Source organism: Botryllus schlosseri, chromosome 4 (assembly GCF_051294905.1).
Source record: "Botryllus schlosseri isolate E-star chromosome 4, Bs_hap1, whole genome shotgun sequence".
Classification (NCBI taxonomy): domain Eukaryota; kingdom Metazoa; phylum Chordata; class Ascidiacea; order Stolidobranchia; family Styelidae; genus Botryllus; species Botryllus schlosseri.
Window position 1 is genome coordinate 10,431,980 of NC_137239.1, and position 22,553 is coordinate 10,454,532.

At 40.9% G+C, this 22,553-nt stretch overlaps 2 protein-coding genes across 2 annotated transcripts in view; both read left to right on the top strand.

Moving 5' to 3' along the window:
• The first annotated feature begins 26 nt into the window (after positions 1 to 26).
• Positions 27 to 4,726, top strand: LOC145438044 (uncharacterized). Its single transcript, XM_080315410.1, has one exon. It carries the CDS (start codon positions 27 to 29, stop codon positions 2,832 to 2,834), a length of 2,808 nt encoding a protein of 935 aa, XP_080171536.1. The 3' UTR covers positions 2,835 to 4,726.
• Positions 4,727 to 5,546: 820 nt separating this feature from the next.
• LOC145437943 (uncharacterized) overlaps positions 5,547 to 22,553 on the top strand; it is a 64,996-nt gene continuing 47,989 nt past the window's right edge. The window contains exons 1-9 of the mRNA XM_080315314.1: positions 5,547 to 5,822; positions 7,640 to 7,757; positions 10,092 to 10,306; positions 15,097 to 15,229; positions 16,250 to 16,516; positions 16,582 to 16,695; positions 18,793 to 18,867; positions 19,019 to 19,176; positions 22,022 to 22,091. Of these exons, the coding sequence (XP_080171440.1) occupies positions 5,688 to 5,822; positions 7,640 to 7,757; positions 10,092 to 10,306; positions 15,097 to 15,229; positions 16,250 to 16,516; positions 16,582 to 16,695; positions 18,793 to 18,867; positions 19,019 to 19,176; positions 22,022 to 22,091 (1,285 nt within the window). The 5' untranslated portion in view covers positions 5,547 to 5,687. The remainder of the gene's footprint in view (positions 5,823 to 7,639; positions 7,758 to 10,091; positions 10,307 to 15,096; positions 15,230 to 16,249; positions 16,517 to 16,581; positions 16,696 to 18,792; positions 18,868 to 19,018; positions 19,177 to 22,021; positions 22,092 to 22,553) is intronic.

Sequence of the window (22,553 nt, forward strand, 5' to 3'; positions counted from 1 at the left end):
TCATTGAAGAGAACTATCAATTGAAAATGGATCGAACAAAAAAAATGGTTCGTTCCGTTTTAATGTCATCCAAAGAGGGAGTTCCTGCGCACCGTTTTAAGAAAGATTATCGAGATCTCACAATGGACGAATTGAGTCCAAGAAAATTTGGCTTCAACAACATCGAGGAGTTTATGGCATCGATGAGAGATGTCGTAAGAGTCTCGCGAATACGAGGTGAAGTTACTTTCCACGCTGTCGAGACTGCGGAGACTCAACACATCAAAAATCTTGTTTCGAGTCAAAAATCCAAGCGTAAAAAACCAAAGAAATTAACATTCAAGTGGCAAGCGCCTGTCCAAAGGACATATCAAAGACCATATCAGTCATCATCAGGTTGGTCAAAACGAATCGTGACCTATGGCAGTAAGCAGCAGAGTGCGAGTAAACCGGCACCGCTAATGAGGCCCTTTGGACAATATCCTGTTACTGTGAATTTTCGGAAAATCAGCACGCCTCTCCCTAGTGTGAGTAAACCACGACCTTTAATTGGACCTTCTAGACAGAACAGTAGCGCAGTGATTTATCCAAAAGTTAACACGGCTCTTCCAAGAAAAATATCAGTCAAGGTGAAATCTGCTTACACGGAGGGCTCGGGAAAGCTGAGTCCTGTTATTCTCAACAGAATAAAAAGTGTTCTCGGAAATAATCCTGGTGGAGTGCATGCCCAAGACTTTCAGAGTATCTATTTCAGGGAACACAAAACTGAGATTTCTGACTCTATTATAGATGATCTGATTAATGGCACTATCAAAGGTGCGGCCAGGGTGGAGGTGTATCCTTTGAAGCAAGGACAGAAATACATACTATATCCGTTGAGAAATGAATACACCCAAAGTGAGTCTACTGGTATACGACAGAAGGATAGTGATGTAAAAAAGTTCAGTATGGATGCTGATAGTAATCTGGTTTCGATCAGCGCAACTATCAGAAATCAACTCTGTCAATTGCTGAGTGGAAGAAAGGATGGCGTGACTTTTTATGAGCTGAAGAACGCTTACATGAAAAAATACCATTGTCAGATTTCGGACAGTATTTTGCACGCTGTCGAGTGCGGGCAAGTCCCTGACGTAGCAAAAATAAATCGTCAATGTATCGGGAACAGAGAGTATGTGAAATTCTACCCGATACCTGACCAATGTCTGGTGTCAGCGATGGACAAACTTACTATCAACAGCAGGAAAGAAGTGTCAGGCATACCATCTAAACACAAAGATACCTTCAAGAAAATGATCAAAGGCCACACACAGGTAGTATATAAGGGGGCGCTTGGTAAAGGTGACGGTGACTCTCACAAAGTTGTATCTCGCAAACCTGAGACGGTACATGTTGCTAAATCTGATACCGGTAGAGCGATGTGTTCTCCAAAGAGAAAAATTGCAAAGGCACGCCCGCGAAAATACTTGGCTTTGTCATCAGATGCTCAAACCACCGGGTTCAGTTCGCTTGAAAAAATGGTTTTAGAACAGAATTCTCTCCATTCGGGAAAGGTCACTCACGTCTGTGACGAAAACGGTGCATATTTTTATGTACAAATATTCAAAAACCCAAAATTCATCGACATTGTCGACAACATACAGTGCGGTAAAAATGATTTGGTACACGGTGAAATTAAGCCTGAATTGCTGGTCGTTTGTAACGGAAAGCGTGCAAAAGTGGTTTCCACTTCTAGAAATCTTGTGATGGTGTATTTCATAGATTATGGAAATACAATGCGGGTCGGATATCAAGAGGTTTATCATTTTCAAAAACATTTGTTCCAGATGCCGCAGCTCGCGGTCCTATGCACTCTCGACAAGCAGAATTATGACTACAAGATTTTTAAAGAGGGCTGCCTTAAAACTTTGCCTACACTTCTGAACAAAAAAGTTGTGGTCAAGGTGATCTCGACGTCAGTCGGAGACTTGAAAGGAAAATCGGGTGTCGTTCATGCCGTGCATGTTTATCATTCGGGCGCGAACGTTAACTGTGAGATTATGAAGAATGTGAAAATGTCTTTGACGGAAGATGATGTCGAATCAACATCTGGTTCGGACAAATATGAATCTGACTCATCGGTGTCTAGTTCTGCATCTTCTTCAAGTGAGGAAGATGATTGTCCGTCCACTACATCTTTGGAAAACGATGTTACGGTCACTGAAGCCGTCAGCAAAGTTGAACCATATAATGGCATCGCCTATGTTGACCCGCCCAAGTCGTTCTGCTATCAGGGAGCTATGGGAAAGATGATAGTTGTTGAAATCACCAGAGTACTATGGCCGGATCTTTTCATGGTGCCTGTCGAGAGACTTGTTCACCTTCAGAATATCACCTCTATGATGACGCATTATTTTTCAAAAAGTGCCGGTAAATGCTGCAACCCGTCGAGAGGCGATAAGGGTATTTACGCCACGATCTGTGACAGGTACACTCGGCCTATCTGGAGGCGTGTTGAAGTGCGAAGTGTAAATGGCAGGCATACATCGGTTTATTTGGTGGATCGCGGAGAATTGGACGTGGTTCCTACGGGATCTTTACGCTATCTGCCTCAAAACATCACCATTTTGCCGAAGCTGGCAATGGTGGGGAGACTTGGCGGTATCAAAATCAAGGACTCCTTGACCTTGGACGCGATGAAGCGTTTCGAAGATGCAATTACAGGCCGTGCACTGACGGCGCATGTGTTGGATTGTTTTTTTGAAAACAATATGTTGGTGTACGACATCTGCGTTTACCGTGATGGCAGAAAAGGTGTCGAGTGCGTTAACGATGTGATGGTGGACGAATGGGAGGTAGCCGATTATTTAACAGTGTAATATTGTGTCGGCTGCTTGGTAATGAAGATTTTTATTGTCGTACCACCTGTACTGTTCAAAAGCAAATCTGTAATCAGGCTTCTGATACCATCTTGTTTTTTTACTAGGTAACACAAGAATTACACAAGATATCTTTGACCAAATTTCAATACTGTTATTTACATTTATTTCATTCTCATGTTGCTTGCATCATGGTTGTTTGCAGTGTCTTTTAATTATCGTGATGCTATCTTTAGCAACCGGTTAATAGCGATTAGTGTTCACTACTGATTAACACCTATAAAGCTGTATTGACCCAGTGGGTTCTTTTTGTCATACGACCACTGCTGTTTGAAAGCACCTTTTTAATCCGGCTCATGATACGATTTTTATTTTGCATATCCGTATACCAAATCTCGTTCCTGTTATTGACATTTGTTCCATTCTTAGTTTGCGTGCGTCATGATTGTCTATAGTGTCTTTGAATTATTGCGATGCTATCTTTAGCCACCTGTGATAAATGTTCATTGTTCACTAGTGATTTACACTGGCCAAACTGTAGCCTACTAGTGTAGGAAATTTCACTTTGCCATTTGAATACTGCGTTAAGGAATATATCATTTTCTTTTCTTCCGTTTCTTTACAATTGATCCATGACATCACGTCATTGCTGATATTTTTCCCACCTCGATTTTGTTCTGGCTATGCTGTGCTCCAATTTACACGGTTTCATTGTTTGCGGTGTACCTTTATGGTTCGAGTCTCGCACAATGACCCAAGTACAAGTCGATTTGATACAAAAATTGACTTGAGTCGAGTCAATTTATGCATTTGTAAAATGACTCGGGTCAAGTCAAGTCACCAAAAAATCGCGACTTGAGTCGAGTCATTTCAACTCTGATATCGTTCTTGAATTTTTTCATTTATTTACAGCGCATTTGTTAACTATTCATTGAAGAGAACTATCAATTGAAAATGGATCGAACAAAAAAAATGGTTCGTTCCGTTTTAATGTCATCCAAAGAGGGAGTTCCTGCGCACCGTTTTGAGAAAGATTATCGAGATCTCACAATGGACGAATTGAGTCCAAGAAAATTTGGCTTCAACAACATCGTGGATTTCATGACATCGATGAGAGATGTCGTAAGAGTCTCGCGAATACGAGGCAAAGTTACTTTCCATGCTGTCGAGACTGCGGAGACTCAACACATGAAATATCTTGTTTCGCTGCAAAAATCCAACGTAAACGACCAAAGAAATTAACATCCAAGTGGCAAGCGCCTGTCCAAAGGACATATCAAAGATTGTGATGGTGGATGAATGGGAGGTAGCCGATTATTTGACAGTGTAATATTGTGTAGGCTGCTTGGCAATGAATATTTCTATTATCGTACCACCTCTTATGTTAAAAGAAATTTCACAATCAGGTTAATTCATAATAGGCCTACTATTGTTCGTTTAGTCTGTAACGCACAAAGAACATAAATCATTATATCTTTGACCAAATTTCAGTACTGTTATTTACATTTGTTCCATTCTTATGTTTCGTGCATCAAGGTTGTTTGCAGTGTCTGTGAATTATTGTGATAAGTGTTCACTAGTGATTTACACCTGCCAAACTGTACTAGTCTAGGAAAGTTCACTGTGCTCTTCGCAATTCGAATACTCTGTTAGGGTTTATATTTTTTTCATTCCGTTTCTTTACAATTGATCCATGACATCAAGGTCATTGCTGATAGTTTTCCCATCGCAATTTTTTCTGGCTATGCTGTGCTCCAATTTACACATTTCCATTTTCGCAGTGTACCTTTGTGGTTTGAGCCCTTGACCGAAGCACAACGTCTTTAGAGTGGTCCACAGGATTTGCGCTGACACAGCTTCTCATTATTGAATATACATATTGGTTTGATTAATTGGTCATTGCTATGAATTCAGCAGGTGGATGGGGTTAGGGAGCATTAAGTGTATAGACAGGTCCCAGCAGTACATGATGTCACCACTCACCGAGTGTGGTCAGTGTAGAAGCAGTTCTACTTCTTTGAGACTAGTAGACGCTGACTAGTGTCGCCATTGTTCTGTTCTGTGATGTTCTTGTATTCACTGCTTCATAACCATCACTATACTAAAAGTGGCGCTACCCATGGGCACTTCCCATTCTGCCGAGAGTGAGTTCATTGCGAATCGAATGCAGTTAATAGTGTTTTAGTTGGTTACTAATTTTTGAATATTGTTAGTTCTAGTTGCGAGTTCGGAAAATTGATTAGCTGTCGTGCTTCTTGCGAGTCTCAAAAATTGAGTTGTGTAATTCTAGCTGCACGTTTTGAAAATTCGGAAGTCTGTTTTCATGAGTGACAGTGCAAGAACTAGGCGATATCGTTGCTGCATCAAGGTAACCGAATAGATTTTGAACAATTTCACTCCTGCAGTGTTTTTATAGTCATTTTGCGATGGCCATTCCGAAAGTAGCACTAGCCACGCTTCAATTAACTGCTAAAAGTGTACGTACAAGCCTTCGATCAAATCAGATTTTGGAAACTGCTTACTGGAGTAAATTTCAGTTTTGACAGGTCTCGGGAATCGAGATTGTTACACGCAAAACATGGATACATATGTGGTGAAGTTCGAGTTCAGCCGGCAAGTCGCCAGGAATCTTGCATTATGACGTCACAGTACATTGACAATATATGGCTCTTTGACAATTAGAATTTTAAAGGAAGGGTAAATATTGCACCTCTCACGAAAAAGACTCCCGACGCCAGCTCTAGCAGTAGCCGGCTTGCGGCAATGATCTTGCTATGTGATGTCACAATGACAAAGAGTTACAGAAATTAGTTTTGTTTTGGAAATTCAGATTGTAGATGGCGCACGCATACCATGGAAGATGTTATTGCTGCCATTGAGCATGCGGAATCTAGAACCCTGATCTTCGTGTCAATATCAGCAGCATTAAGTTTGCTACTGTGTGTCGTTTCATGCTTACTGTATCGTAAGGATACGAAGCGATTTTGGGTGAGTGTTCATTAACTAGGCCAATTCTTTTAGATATGACTGCCCAGTAGGGTTGTTCAGATTTGAAAAATTGTCAGGAAACTTCGATGCTTGTGACCAAAATGATGGTTAGTACATAAAAACACTTTTATGAGCAATTTTGGTCATCTTCATCGTGATCTTCTATCCCCGAAAACCCCCCGAAGATCCACGGGCAATTCTCCTTACTACTGGATATGTAATGTTGACCACGTCACCGGTTAATAGCTTTTGTGACGTTATCAGTTGATAACGGCAGTGTAGAGATAATATATTGCAATAAAATAGCCATGTTTTCAAAATTGTACTTGAATGCAGTCATATAAAGGCCACACGCACATCGATTTCTCTCTGCACAACCTGTCTATCATGCTCATGGGAATCATGTATTGATTGCACCATTGACATCGGCTTGATTTGGATCGTACATTGAAGAAGCGCCGTTGGGTTGCAATTCGTGAACAAATACTGATATTACCAGCTAGTTTACAGCCATAAGGTATTATTCAAAGGTACGCAATGTCAGTAATACTTTTCTCAACTTCAAATCATCTGTAAAATACCGAGTTATCTTATTTCATGGTAGACTGCAATTTAGTTGCAGAAGAATGTCTGAAACAAAGCGGATATGGGTTTTGCGGACCAACCATGAACAAGATTCCGGTCTGGCCACTATTTGGTCTGATATTCTGGTCACTATTCGGTCGGATATTTATCTGAGTGTATTAGTCACTCCAAGCTACCGACTCTGGATGAGGTTCTACTACATCCGCCATATCTGAAAGAAAATTGCCGCGAAACTACCACAACGCAGGACTATGTCCTGCTAACTATTGAAGAGGTTGCCAACGTATGGAATATGACAAGAACACCTATAAGGCAAGCGCTGAACATTGTGTTGATGCATTGTTTCAGGCATTCTTCTTCAACTAAATTGCAGTCTACCATAAAATAAGATAACTCGGTATTTTACAGATGATTTGAAGTTGAGAAAAGTATTACTGACATTACATACCTATAGGCTAAATTACACCTTATGGCTGATAACTAGCTGGGAATATCAGTATTTGGTCACGAATTGCAACCCAACGGCGCTTCTTCAATGTACGATCCAAAACAAAGCCGATGTCAATGGTGCAACCAATACATGATTCCCATGAGCATCACAGACAGGTTTTGCTGAGCAAAACGGAGATGCATGTGGCCTTTACAGGACTGCATTTCAATAAAATTTTGAAAACATATCTATTTTCTTGCAATATCTCGTCTCTACATGACAGTTTTCGAATGATAACGTCACAAAAGCTATAAACTGGTGACATGGTCAACACTACAGATCAAGCAGTAAGGAGAATTGCCCCGTGCATCTTTGGGGGCTTTTCGGGGATAGAAGGTCACGAGGAAGATGACCAAAATTGCTCATAAAAGTGTTTTTATGTATTAAACCATCATTTGGGTCACGAGCATCGAAGTTTCCTGACAATTTTTCAAATCTGAACAACCCTACTGCCCAGTCTACTTGTTCTGTGAATCTTCTTTAAAATGTTTTGATAGCTCCTGGATACCGGTGCTGTGTATGTCATAGCATTGTCTAATGATATCTCTTTGCATATTTCGGAATTAGAATCATTATTCATTACCTGATATTTAGTTATTTGTTAGTTCCATTGTTAATTTTATTGTCAGGCTTACATGAATATGATTACAAGTACAATTTGTTAATTTCAGTTGACAAAGTACTGGTAGGCTTTCAAATTTACATTGACCAATCTTCTTGATTTCAACTCTCGGCCTTTTAGCATCATGCTGTGCGACTCCCTTCACAAATCCAACAACCTTACTGGTACCTTATTTCTGTCTCGACTGGCTGCAGACCATGGGCCGGACACGAGGGCGATATACTGCTTCGAATTGTGGGTGAGACTTGAATTAGCTTAGCATTTTAATAGAATTAGGCAACTTACAAATATTCGATGTGGGTTCTAATATAGGCTAATGTAGAAATGCTATCACATCAAAATAGATCAGAGGCGATTAGTACCGAAGTAATGCTACGTATATTCTCATCGCAAGTAGCCTACCTTGGTTGAACCCAAGTCACAAGGTTCCGAGTCACGAGTCAATGTCACTTTTATAGTTTTGACTCAAGTCAAGTTGAGTCATTTTCAATTCATCATCAAGTCAAGTCTGAATCCAAGTCGGAGAGCAGAGGGTCGGGTCCGAGTTATGGTGTTATAACTGGAGTCAGAGTCCAAGTCATTGTGTTGACTGTTCAGTGTTCAGTTTTGAGCCTACTTTTCGCAACTCTGCATGGTGATGTCGGATACGTTGCATTCATTATATACCAATTTTCCTCACTTTTAACAGTTTTGCTCGCATTTACTAATAGCGCTGCCACTAGCTTACTACTAAACTAAATACCAATACTGTGGCAACTTTACTATTAGTAATTACATTGAAAAGTTGGTCTTGGCTGTCGGGGTCTTGACTCAAATGACTTGGCCCGAGTCATGCGCAATGACTCGAGTACAAGCCGAGTCAATACAAAGATTGAGTCAAATCAAGTCGAGTCATTTTTCGTACTGGTTTATTGAGAAAACGACTCGAGTCATGTCGATTTATGACTAAAGTCTGTACAGCCCTGGTACCAGCGCTGCCTGCTTTGACCACCTCTGCCTGTAAGTTACATTTACCAAAGCCTCAAAAATTGCTGAAAACTTGAGAAACATGTACTTATGGCCTTAACTCTTTGTGATCGACCGGCGTACTGACCAAAATTTTACAGCATCCATGAAAATCCCGATAAAATGCCATCTATAGGGCTTGAATCGACGCCCAATATATTGCTGTAAACCTGAAGTAGCCGCCTAGCGGACTGAGACACTCGCACGGCTCAGACGCGAGAGGGAATGAAGTTATGCGAGGATATGTTGTCAATTCTTTGAAAATTGAAGATAATTTCGTTTATCAATTTATCCTGACGTCATTCATATGGCATCTATTGGTATATGACCACCTGATTGTTCTCCGCATGAATCTCTACGTTTCAACGGGCCATTACACGCTACTATAACGCTTCATAGCCCAGCGCTACGATATTGGAAAGAAGCATGACTCACGCGGCCGCCGCCGATAAGTGATCGATTACGTTATCGCGTATTCTTGCTGAAGGCAACATGTGTGTCCAGTTCTACGTAACATAATAGGCACTGCCCTGGCGACATTGCCCAAGTTATATTTGTCCCTGCTATTCAAGTGTTATCAGCTTCAGTTGGTTATTGTGTGTAACTTACAACTGCAATAAGGCAATCCAAGTGAACGTATATTGGCTTATATCCTTGTTCGACACTGCCCATATGCGCTTGCGAATTCATTTTACACGCTACAGTATTGCTTCATTTCACATCCAATTGAACTGTCTTCTATAGCGTGAATGTTTTACGTATGATCAACACTATTCATAGAAGTCAACAGTAACTTCCTATGCCATCTAAAACAGACATAGGCTGCCTCTATGTGATGTTGTTATTACCGGCTCGGCTACCAAAATAGCCTAACTCGCACGCATATTTGTTCAGTGTTAGGGCTGGTGTCGGTTGTCCTATACAAAACTAAGCTCCAAGATAGGGATATTGATGGATTTGACTGCATAATGGCTAACTATATGTATAGTTTGCAATTGCCTAAAGCAATTATACATATGTCTGAAACCGCAACCGGCCAGGTGCTCTTACGCAGCCATGATTTTCACGTGACAAGGTATTGCTTTCTTTCACGTCAATTTGAAACATCTTCTACGTGCTAATCGTCGATATAAGGGCTTTCATACAATGGTATAAACTACAACAAGTCATGGAAGATAACTGTAATTGGTTATATGACGTCCAGAACGGAAGGTACAATGGTTTCCATTTCAGGCGTTCATTCAAGCGAACATCGTTACAAATTCAATTTTGCTGGTAACGTTTTTGCGTGTTCAATCTTCATTTCATATTATACATTGATATAATAGATTATACATGGTCCGATGTATGCGTATTCAAGAGAGCGATCCTTATAAAACGAGTGTAACAGTTTATGACCAATACAGGTCTAGCTATCTTGGATTAAATAACGACTCCTCTGTGTTAAACAGTGGCGTTCCAGTATACTGGAATACCGGTCGCAAAGCGTTAAATGAATATTGTGATCAAGATTTCAAATCCTTGAAGAGCAACTGCTATCCGATTTTTTATTATGTAAATTTTTCAGGTTCCCGATGTGACGGCAAAACGTTCCTCGTTAATGGCGAAGTCTACCCCCGTCTTTGGGAGGCCGACTCCCACCTCCACGTATATTCTTCTGGGATGTTATTGGGAGACTTGAGACACGTGGTTGTTGTGTGCCGGCCGTCCTCGCGCAGGAAACGTTGGTACCTTGCTAGTGTGCAGATCAGGCTGGTCAGTGACAACCCAGAGAGGCAAAAGGTGGGTCATAGGCCGGACTGGGTACAATGATTTGAGTGCTTGTGGGTTAATCGAGTTCAGTTGTGTAGTGGTATTTGATGTTTTCGAATACTGTAATCATATGCTCCTTGCAGGGTTGTAATGACTCGAGTTGAGCTTGAGTCGCAATTTTTTATTGACTCGACTTGACTTGAGTCTTTTCTTAACAGTGGAAAATGACTCGACTCAAATTTTTGTATTGACTGGACTTGTACTCGAGTCATTTCGCATGACTCGGATCAAGTCATAGGACTCGACAAATTCTGTATGACCTAATAAATCCCGTGGAATAATGCACACGTTACCTCAGTTCAATAATTTATTAAGTTAGAACTAATAAACCCCTACGGCAACTGCAATTAAAACAGATACAAGATCTATGTTAACGCGCGCCGACGACCGTGCTGCTAAGTCCCTCTTCATCATCTGTCACGGCTGGTTGATCAGCGCGCGGGCGGGGCGATTGCAGGGAACGAAATGAACGAACGAAATGAGTCATATCAATACTCCCCCCTTTTGAGAAGGGCATGGAGACTTAGAGTTCAGCGGTTTCCAGGAAACCAGGACTGTTGAAGTCGGCCAGTCTGCTTAGTGCGAGACCAGTACGCGACTGTGGCACATGTGCTGCGTTCTGCAAACTCTCCGGTTCATCCGACTGGATGGGGTTCAGTGCAGCACCTGGTTCTTCCACCGGGTCAGCCAAAGCATTTTGTTGAGGTGGTTCCCACCAGTCTATCAACTGTTGGACCTTTGAAGTTTGGTTCGAAGTCGCGATATTGCCAAAATGTAGTTTTAAATCGTTTAGGTGGCGGATAAACTTTTTCCCATCCGAAAGGCGGAGGACCTCTGCGCCATCTGCATGCAGTTTGGTGATTTTGTAGATCTCCGGTCCATAAATCGGTTCAAATTTTGTTCTACCAAAGTTTCGTAAAATGACTTCTTGTCCTATAGAGAGTTCGCGATCTTGCCTTTTGTTCGAGGCATTGACGGAATTTTGCCTGGATATTTTTAGCTGGAGATCTCTTTCTAACGCTGCTTGTACCTCCTGGTCACTTGGTATTTTCCGTGGGAAGTGTCTTTGATACCCTCCTCTCAGCATGAGGTCCCCTGGAGCTTGACCCGTGGATATGTGTGGCGTGGATCGGTATCCTGCCAATAAATCTTGTAGGGCCCTATCTTTATCCTGGTGCTGCGCATGGGCTATTTTCATAGTTTTCCAAAGCGGTTTCATGAATGTTTCCACAGGATTAGCCTGTGGGTGATGTGGATAAGATTTTTTATGTCTAATTCCACGTTGCTACGAGAAATCGTCAAAGTCCTTTGAGTTAGACGGCGGACCATTGTCCGTTCGGTGGGCGTCAGGCTGCCCAAATTGATTGTAAGTGTTTGCTATAGCCGGAATGACATGTTTTGCTGATGTGCTTTTCACTATCTTCACATCGGGAAATCTCGTGCTGATGTCTTGTACTACTACGGCATGGCGGTTGTCAGGCATTGGTCCAAATAAATCGATGCTTACCTCATGCCATGGCTTCTTAGGAGGTAAAATCACCTTTTGCGGCTGCTTGGTGCAGGCGTGAGTAAACTGCTGGCAAACTTGGCACACTTTTATCTTGTCTTCTGCCAATTTGTGCAGTTCTGGAATCCAAAAATGGCTTCGTATACGACGTTTCAGGTTAGTTAGACCTGGGTGCCCACCCCGATGTGCTTTGTCAATTGCTACTTCCCACAAACCCTTGGGTAGAATAATTTTATCTTGCTTGAGCATTAGGCCATTAGATAATGTAATCTGATTGATGAATTTCCGGAACATGTCGAGCGACGAGTCCTTCTTTGGAATATATCCTTTTCGTATGCATTTTTGGAGGCGTGACAGTGTCTTGTCAGACTTTGTTTCTTCGATGACGCGGTCTATCACTACAGATTCAGTGTAAGGAGCATGCTGTAAGTGTCGTAACAAGTAGTTTGCTGGGTTCACAGAGCCCTTCTTCCACACAACTTTGTACGGTATGTCTTGGTGTCGCATCTTGATTCTGTCTGTTCTGATGGAGCCTTTCCTTGAGCTTCCAAATATACCCACTAGGGGTTTGTGGTTGGTGAGGATTGTGACCTCAGGACCCCCTGCAATGTAATTGCGAAAACGTTGCAGTCCGAAGTCGATTGCCATTGCTTCTAGGTCCAGTTGAGGGTAGTGTGTCTCTTCTGGCCTCGTTGAACAGCTTGCGAATGCGACCACTTGAGCATTTTCAGGATTATCACCTTGAGCTAAGATTGCAGATATCCCCGAGACATGGGCATCTACAAATATGAAGGTTTTGGCTTCAATGTCGAAGCTGGGTCTCTACTCGGCCGGGCACGATGTAGAATCGTGTAGAATGAGATACATTATTGAAAGTCACGAATCCCTCGTAACAACCAACACACTTGATGATTTTCGAGCCATATGGCTTGAGCGAAGTGTTTGTGGGCCGATAGCGGAGTTTTAGCTTCATAGCCTTTTTCGCTGATATAACCTTCATTTCTGCTTCGGTATCCGCAAAAGCTTTGATTCTTTCGCCAGCTATCACGATTTTCACTCGGTACCTGGGTTTGGATACTTTTCGGACTTTCCAAGGCTTCCGTCCTTCTGGTCGATTGATTTTTCTCACTCTTTTCCACCTGTCGACAGTCTTTGACTTCCGTGATTTGCCACTATCACTGCTCGCTGTAGACTGTTTAGAATGTGTTGACTCCGAATCTGATTCAATTCGATTCGTCTTTGCTTGCGGTATGTTCCGACAGGCAGAAGATCCCTTAAAATGGCCTTTTTTCGCCACATATGAAGCATGAATGCTTTCTCGCTATGCAGGTTTTACCACCTTCACACGTCTTGGATCAGCAGGTTTCGCACTGATCCCGCCATGATTTCTTCTTCTGATGCCGACTGGAGTATTTCTTAGGTCGGACGCGTGCAACGTCGGATGTGCACTCTGTTTCTGATTGATCATTGAGTCGCTTGACTGAGTGGGAGGCTGCTTCAATGCGTCTTCCATTCTCAATGAGTTCCTTGAGGTTCCATTGATTTTTCAAGGCATTTGCACGAATTCATCCATGGACGTTCTTACGATGATTTGGTCTCTTACCATGATGTCACTGACCTTGCAGTCCTGATTCCCGCATTTGAATTGGCAGGATTTTGCCTCGTGGCGGAGGCGATGGACAAACCGATCAAAGCTTTCACCGTGTTCTTGGCTGATACGGTGGAACTGGTAGTTAGCCAGTGTGTAATTACGAGTCGGTTCATACCTGGTTTTCATTCTGTCCACCAGTTCTTTAAAGGTCAGTTTCGCGCGATCATTTTCAGCAACCGTATCTTCGAAGTCACGCTGAAAATTTCTGTGACAATAACGGCCCAGGAAGATTCTGCTCTTGTGCAGTTGCAGCCACATTTCCTTGTGAGCCTCTGATGCTGGCGGCTCCTTCGCTATTGCGTCAAATTCGTAATGAAATGTGCTCACGAATTCGCAAAATGCTTCATAAACGTTGCTTCGATGCTGCTCAGGATCGAATCGCCGAAGCGATGCTGAAGGATCTTGATCCGCCATGATGGCTGCAAGGTTTGTCGTCGTCGGGGTTTCTGCGCTTGTCGTGGAATCGTTTCCGTCCTCGTCGCCATTGATAAATCACGTGGAATAACGCACACGTTACCTCAGTTCAATAATTTATTAAGTTAGAACTAATAAACCCCAACGGCAACTGCAATTAAAACAGATACAAGATCTATGTTAACGCGCGCCGACGACCGTGCTGCTGAGTCCCTCTTCATCATGTGTCACGGCTGGTTGGTCAGCGCGCGGGCGCGGCGATTGCAGGGAACGAAATGAACGAACGAAATGAGTCATATCATGACTTATTCCAAGTCTCGTATATCAGGACCGATAATTGTAAAATAGACCCGGAAACAGTCTTTTATCTGTTTGAAAAAACATGTTTAGAGTGAGTAAAATCAGTATATTATGAATCCGAGTCCTTCGATTCCACCCAAGAATTTTACTGGAGTGACTTGAACCTGACTTGACTCGGTGGTGAATTGAAAAGGTCTCGACTTGACTCGAGTCAAAACGATGAAAGTCAAATTGACTTGTGACTCGTAACCTTGTGACTTTGTTACAACCCTGGCTTCTTCTTCACCCAGAGTTAATTTATTAACGAAATTGGGCTTCCAATAGTATTTTCTACCGTGGAAGCCTTGAAACCTCGATTGGTCCTAGCACAGGATAGGCTTACGAAACGAATAGTAGCCTAAAAAACTATTCACTAGCGCCTTTCAAAAATAATTTTACTGGCTGCTTGATAAAATTGTTTGATTAATCCTAAAGAAATGCTGCACATCAATTTTGTCTCAATTCCAACCAGTGGAAGCAAAGAAGTTTCGCGCTTATTAGATAAAAATGAATATAAAAAATTTTCAAATTTTACTGGCTACCCCATGAAATTGTTAGGTTGTCAGAAAAAACGATGCACCACAAATTTGACTCAAGTCCAACTAGTAGAAACGTACAACAACGTTCTGGTAAGTGAGTATAAATTGATGGCAGTACTTCTACTGCTACTTGAATGGCAATGCTTAGTACTTTGACGATGTCTATCCTTGGTAATTTGCTGGATTAATTGGTGACTTGCTCATTGGATTTTGAAAAGACAAACTAATGAAATCTCGTTTTGAAATAATGGATACATTCAGTTTCAATGTTGCATTGTATATTCAGTCGCAATGTTGTTTGTTTGCACAGACCTGGTATTTTCCGTATCATGACTGGATCGAGGTATTCCTGGACCCAGTCAAAGTAACGTTGACTGCAGCGACAGATGCACACGATTTGAATCGAAGGTTAATGATTGGCTGGATGGGAAGAGCGGTCTCTGGTATGTGCTTTTTCATTTCATCTGTATAAATGAAGAGCTTCTCGGAGTCACAGAACTTCAATACACAATTAAATGGTATATTCATATTTAAATGAGCCCGAATATTTTCGGCCGACACTCCTCAGGAGTAATCGCCATCAACTAGTACAGAATTGGAAACATCATTGTATATCAACAATCGTATCACAAAATATGATATCACCAGCATGAACTTTTAAACTTTCACAAAGGGTCGCATCGGTGCATTCTAGTAATGGTGATGGCAATAGTAATGGCATGGAAGGTGTTATGGCTGCTGAGATACTTCTCCAATATGGAATTCGGACTATACGCAGAGCAAAAATTTAGGTTTAAGTTGGAGGTAAATGGTGCCAAGCGCGAAAAAAATATCCAGTGGGAAATTGAATATTTTCTGAAACATGTACAATGGTCGTACCTAACGCATAGATATCTTAGCGATTTTTATGCCTAATCACTTCTTTTACCTCACTTGAGCCAAGCTCATACGTACCTGACCGTAACCTCTGAGATTAAAAACTAAAATCACAGCTACACACATTTCATCAGTTAGACTTCATTCAGGGACATCATCTGATGAATGTAAGGTTCGGTATCAGCCAAAGTGTAGCATCATTGTGTGGAGTGTGGATGGTACGACGCAAATATGATAATTAAAATCGGAAAATAATTAGGATGATTGTCATTGTAGTTTCAACACAAATTAAACTTAATCCGAGCTTGAGAAACATTTCACTCGGGCAGCTTCGCGCCTTGCTTCCAATGCTTTCAAGCCCCCCAGTTTGAGAACCACTGATTTATTGTATATGCATCACTCAACAGTGGAGATAATGTGTACAAATATGTGTCGTGTACTACTTATACATATATAGGCTATATGCATAATTTATTTTCAAAGTCATTGCATTAATCATTTTCACAACCGGTCGTACTAGCTCTCAAGTTGTTGAAATGGAACGATAACATAACATGACTCATTTCAAACATTGATTTTTCATCTAGATATCCACCTATGGACATCATTATTCAGTCCGCTGAAGTATACAGCATTCGGAAGAGGCGAAAGATTTCTCTGCATTTCCGTGGAAATTTTGGGATCCATAATATCATGTTTGTTCGTCAACACTGTATTACCTCTATCAGGCCCGTTGATGCTTGGCTTTTATGGCGCCTCGTGCGCGATTATTCCATCCTCTTTGCTAGAAGCCGTTCTCAGGAGGATTGATTGGAGATATAAAATCTTGATGGAAGATATAAACTGGTACAAAGGTAGTGAATATGTTGCTCATTTATAAATGATTGTGGTAATTATCATGGTACAAAATATATTGCAGTTGCCGAAGATGGTTTTGGAAAAGTGAAGCGGCCGAAAACATACAGGCAATATATCCTGAAACCAGCGCACAACAAAATGAATTATGGATTGATGTTTGCCACTAGAAACACAGGTGAGTTTTCTCACAGTGATATATCTTCACAGAAGTTTAGCAAGACAATTGTTGTCAGACCTACATATTACTAAAGTTCGTTGAAGATTACGTAACTACTGGTTTTTTGAGTAGTTCTACTTCTAGTAGTGGATTTTGAAATCCAGTAATTTGTACTTGTAAGTGAAACAAAATTATCACGAAACTATGGTCTGTTCTACAGCCTTAGAGACTACATGCCCACTGGGGCACACGATGACATAAAGTTTTCACCAACAAACCGCTGATAAAATGCGGAGCCAAAAACATAAACGACGACAACATCTGGGTCACAAAATGACCTATGCTGGATCGCCAAACCTTTCGATATGGATGTGCTCCGTTGTCGGCACGGAATAGTTTCATTCTTGCAATCTGACTAGACAGTAGCACAACTGCGACACGCAGACGAATTTCATTTGCCCTAATTTGAAATCGTGTGCGTCAGACATGTTTTGTAGAGCTGTATTGGGTAGAATTGTGGTGTGCGCGTTCTGTATGCCATGCATATCCGTAAAATCGCAGCATACAAATGTAATATTAAAAATGAATTCCTTATCATGGCTGAGGCTCGGGTCGCGAGATGCCACAAAAAGTCCGATTTTAGTGGTAGTCTAAAAGCCGCTTTACCGTTAATAAACTGTTATGAATTCTCAAGTTAGATTGAGCTAAGGAGCAGAACACACAGTATCGTGAGTTTATTTGCTCTCCTCATATACTCGCGAGACAGAAGTAGGAGCAACGTATCATATTGTACCTACTCTCCTTGATCGTTTTGCACCTCATGTCCCAAGACGTAAGGCAAAAGCCTCAACACAAACATGCGAGTTTTTCACTGGAACCTCCGGGACCTTTGTGTCAGCTCCCAAAAACGATATCTGCCAGCAAGCATTTTTCACTTGCGAAAAATATGCTGTATTTTGGATAGGAGAACCGATTTTATGACCTGGCCATCGCAGCACTAGTAGATGTTCTTGTAAAAAACCTAACAACTTGTTTCGCTGAGAAGGGTTTTAGTGAAATAGTTGAAATCAAAACGAGTAAAAAAAGTTGGCTTTTTATGAGACACTTGATAGCTTAAAATACATAATAGCCAATTTGTTGCACATCTGAACAAAAGGCTGATAAGTATCTTCATAGTCTATTTGTATAACAATTTTCGATTCGTTTGTGCGAATGAAATTTATTTTACAAAAAAGTGTGAATAGAGCTCAAAAAGATTGAAAAGGACTACAACATGAGGTCATCAGTAACATAGCCAGGGCTCCAAACAGCCCAACATGTGCGCCCGACAGACTAGAAATTGCTTTTGCTTTTTGCATCAGTTCCACTGCGGTCACTGCCTAGAAATTTCAATGACATCTTTACTTCGGTATCAAAAGTACATAAGTACAACATGTTGTACAACTACCATACCTGCAGTGTGGAACAGTATATCGCTGTCTATCCGACAGTCATACAGCATGTCAATTGTCCACATTCAAGTCCAAATACAAGCAATTTCAACTGAATCAATACTAGTCAGCAGTCAAGTTTACATACAACGACCTGACATATCGATCTTACCTACCGGCACATGATACCTCTTTTTGTCGCCTGACTTTTTATATTATCTTTTCTTGAAACTCAGTGTGCATGCCTCCTTTTTACATCGCCTAGGCCGGGTGGGTGTCTGATTTCAAACTTTCAAGTCGTTTTGACACTCATCTTTTCATTGTATCGCAGTCTTGTGGTGCATTGAAATGATGAAATTGTTTCATAATGAATTGAATTGAATTGTTGCAACAGTCCACAATTAGAAAACATCATAAATGGATGCATGATTACCAGTCATATTTTATTAAAATTTCTGCTAATAACCTTCAACATTTTTGACTCATTTCCACAGTCAGTCAGAATGTTAAAATGTTGCCAGAAGTGTCTTGTTTTGAAATACTTTTGAAAATATTTCCTACGATAATGTTTTTTTACATATATGCTTCTCCTGTACTGTTATTCGGTGAGGCGGTCATTAGCGCTGTTATATAATTTATAATTATGGATAACCGTATTATATCTTTATCCTGTTGTTTTCTACAGGAATTGCCACCACCAAAGCTCTGCTGAAAGAGGTATTGAGTGATGATGGGAAGTTCTGGAACTGGCTGGATCCCGGTAAGTGATTTTTGTTGAATATTTGTGATCTGTTACATTTTACAAAAAAAGTGTTATGCGGAGTTGGTCTAAGTTGTGGTCATATTTGAATATGAGCTTAGTATTTGAAGCACCATTCAACTGTTAAATACAAAATTTTTATGGTATTTAGACATTCCCATTCCCGAACCAAAAGCTGAGCTTGTAGAAAATACTTCAAGTGCCATAAGCGTTATCGATGCCGAACACAAAGTGAGCCTGGATGAACTTGGAGGAGAAGAGGAGGGAGAGGAAGAAGATGAAGAGTACACGGACGACGAGAGAACTTGGGTGAGTTTTGATACTCATTTCCCATAAGGGTTACAGAAAACAATTTTGTTTGTTTGCAAATAAGTTTGTTATGTTTGAGTATTTGCTATAGGTGGTCAATGAATGAGGGTACTTCTAGTCTCTCCAAATACCTTTCAATGTAACTAGAGCAGGGGGGGGGGGGTCAAAAACTCGGAATAAGTTTAATTTATGCTGAAACTTTCAAATTTCCACCAACAAAGTTGCGAAGTTGCAAAACTTGCCGTACTGAACATTTCAATTTTAAATGTCATAATTGCGTCGTACCATCCACACACTGATGCTAGATTTTGACTGATACCGGTAACAAACTTTGCACGAATCAGAAACTGTTACGGAATGAAGTGTAACTTGTGAATGCGTGTGGCTGCCATCGGTTTTTAATTTAGGTTATGGTCAAGTAACCTAAGTTTAAGCTATCGCTATTTTTAACTATCATCAAGGTCGGTGTGTCGAAAGAAGTTTGAAAATCACTGAACCAGGGTTGCAATGACACGAGTTGCGATTTTTTGGTGATTCGACTTGACTCGAGTCACTTTCTCAAACGCGTAAAATGACTCGACTCGATTCAATATTTGCATTGACTCGAGTCTTTGTGCAGGGCTCGATCCAAGTCATATGACTGAAGACTTGGACGGCCAAGACAGACATTTCATTGTAACTTCGACGAGTAGTTTTTTGTCTATCAGTCCTGATACTTAGAAATAGGGCCAGAAACTGTTAAAACTGAGGAAAATTACTGTATTAGGATTGTGAGCCATTCTATATCACTCGAGCAGAGTTGAAAAAAGTGGGATATGAAATGAACCCGAATATTTTCGGCTGACACTCGTCAGGGGTAATTGTCAGCTACTAGTAGAATATTCAAAATAACATAGTGTATCAACAATCGTATCACACAATATGACCAGCATGAAATTTCGAATTCATGAGAGAGCGTCCAATGTACTATTTTTAGATGGTACACGAACTTTTTTTGTTGACACAATCTTGGCTGGTGTGGTTTGATAAAAGTTGACTCAAAGGCACACAAATGAAAGTGTGAACGACCCTTTCCGAGTATGCGAAATCTGTCGTCTCAATAATTTTTCGCACAGGCGTGACTATCCAACAAGTGTTTGCCAATTGCAGAATTTATGGCCTTTGATTGATCCGCATCAATATTGAGCGGATGAGTTAAGAGTGAGCTTTTCACCGAGCGTGTCCTGATGAATCTAGAGCAGGGGTGGGCAAACTACGGCCCGCGGGCCGCATGCGGCCTGCAACACCGTTTTGTGCGGCCCGCGAGAGTCTAAAGAAACTTATTAAAAATATTGATAAAATGAGTACTAAAAATCGAATTAATGCAGGGACTTGATTAAACTTTTTCACCATGATAATTCTAAGGCAGTGGTTCTCAACCCGGGGGACCCCCCCCCCCCTTGGGGTCGTGAAAGCATCTGAAGGTGATCGCGAAGCTGAGCCCAACGCCCAACTGAAAAAAATTTTCGCGCTCCGCGCAATTTTCGTATCGTTCAGTATTATGGCTTTGTATTTCATATGTACAAATCTCTCATCCATAGTTCCATAGTCACAACCTCCTGCCACAAAACCATCAGTTAGGTTGGCCAGCATCCTGGTTGCGTTTTATGATATGACGATAAGGGGGCGCTAACTCTTTCACCATCATAAGGGAGGCATGTCTTAAAAAGTTTGAGAACTACTTTTCTAAGGTAAATATTTCCTATAATATATTCCATGTATAATTTCTGGCACGACAGCCCGATCTCAAGGCCCACGCAGTTTAAAAAGTTTCAGCTGCTAAACATCACAGAAATCCTAAACGAGATAGACATAATTCGGATCACGAGTGTGATTTCAGATTGGCCACTCCAGTTTTTATTATTTCAGTGATGTGCTTATAAAAACCGATTTGCGCGTGTCTAAATTCGTTCTCTGTATTCGTGCAATTAGGGTATTTATATTTTATCTAGACATATAGTAGAAGAAGCGTGTTTGAAGCTATCATGGTTATGATGCTGTCAGCAATGTGTGTCCTGGAACTGGACCTAAAGTGGAATTAGTAAATCTATGAATTGATCGCTGCTCACAGATTTAAATTTCAATCCTGTTCTAAGAATCGGGACAACAGCCTTTCATCTCTATAGTTTTGACAAATTAGTTATTGAGGTCGACCTGTCTATGAAATCTCGCCACTGTTTGTTTTAAATAAGCATATATTATCTCCTTGTCCTAATGAAATACCAGCAATATTGCGTTTTGGTTTATATTCCTAATTTTATATAGTGCGGCCCGCGAATGGATTCAGATGTTGAATGCGGCCCGCGGACTCAAAAGCTTGCCCACCCCTGATCTAGGGACATGCTGATTTATGCGTTCCTGCAAGCGCTTTGACGTTCTTCCCACGTAGCCACAATCACAGTTACACTTAAATTCGTAACCTACATTGCTCTGTTGATGTTGCTAGTTTGCAAATATCTCAAAGTCGATTGTAAACCTCTTTTGTGGCCACTTGAATTAGAGACTTTTTGTTATTTAAGCTCTCGCCTATATCTAATAGTTTTAGAAACTTTGGCAAAATGTTCCAGGTAAATGTTTCAATAGGAAAATTTGAAGTTAGTACCTGTAGTTCTAAATCAATGTAGTAAAATGCTGCAAATACTGATTCGCTTCCTTATATTTTGAATTAGAAACAAAACACGAGCACTTGGAATCGACTTAACTGAGTTGCTACTTTTATTTTGAATTGACAGTCATTGCATAGCCTAAAATGGATGTTCGAAAATGATGCTGTGTTATTTTACCTTCTTTTCTTTTTTATTGGTAGTTTGAGAAGATCATTCCAAAGATAAAGGATTTCTTTACGTTCAACAAAGATGGAGAAACAGAGGATCCTGGTAAGCTTTGTTTCTTCACCATGGTAAAAATTGATTACCTTCTGAATAATATGAAAACTTGTGAAATGTTTGAGCATTTTTTTGAACCCAATGAAATCTTGACATAGAGGCCCACCGGCCAGTAAAGGTTATTCAGAAGAACAACGAAGCTTTAGAGTTATAGTTTCTACATTCACCTCTCAAGGACTCAACAACTAGTTGTACGACGAATGAGTCAGACTGCGGTTTATGGTGAAACGCTCTACCCCATTTTGATAGTAGGCCTGCTGATCGAAATAGTTGAGCAAAAACGGTCACTCATGGCTTATTATTTTGAAAGAAGAGGTAATGAATAGCATGACTAGCACAAAAGCACATACTTATTTGCACTGGGCATACATTGTGGATTCAATAAGCAAGTAACCAAAACTAGTACATTTTTACCAGGTTATCTTGTCTTCTTGAGTATATAAACCAGTGGTT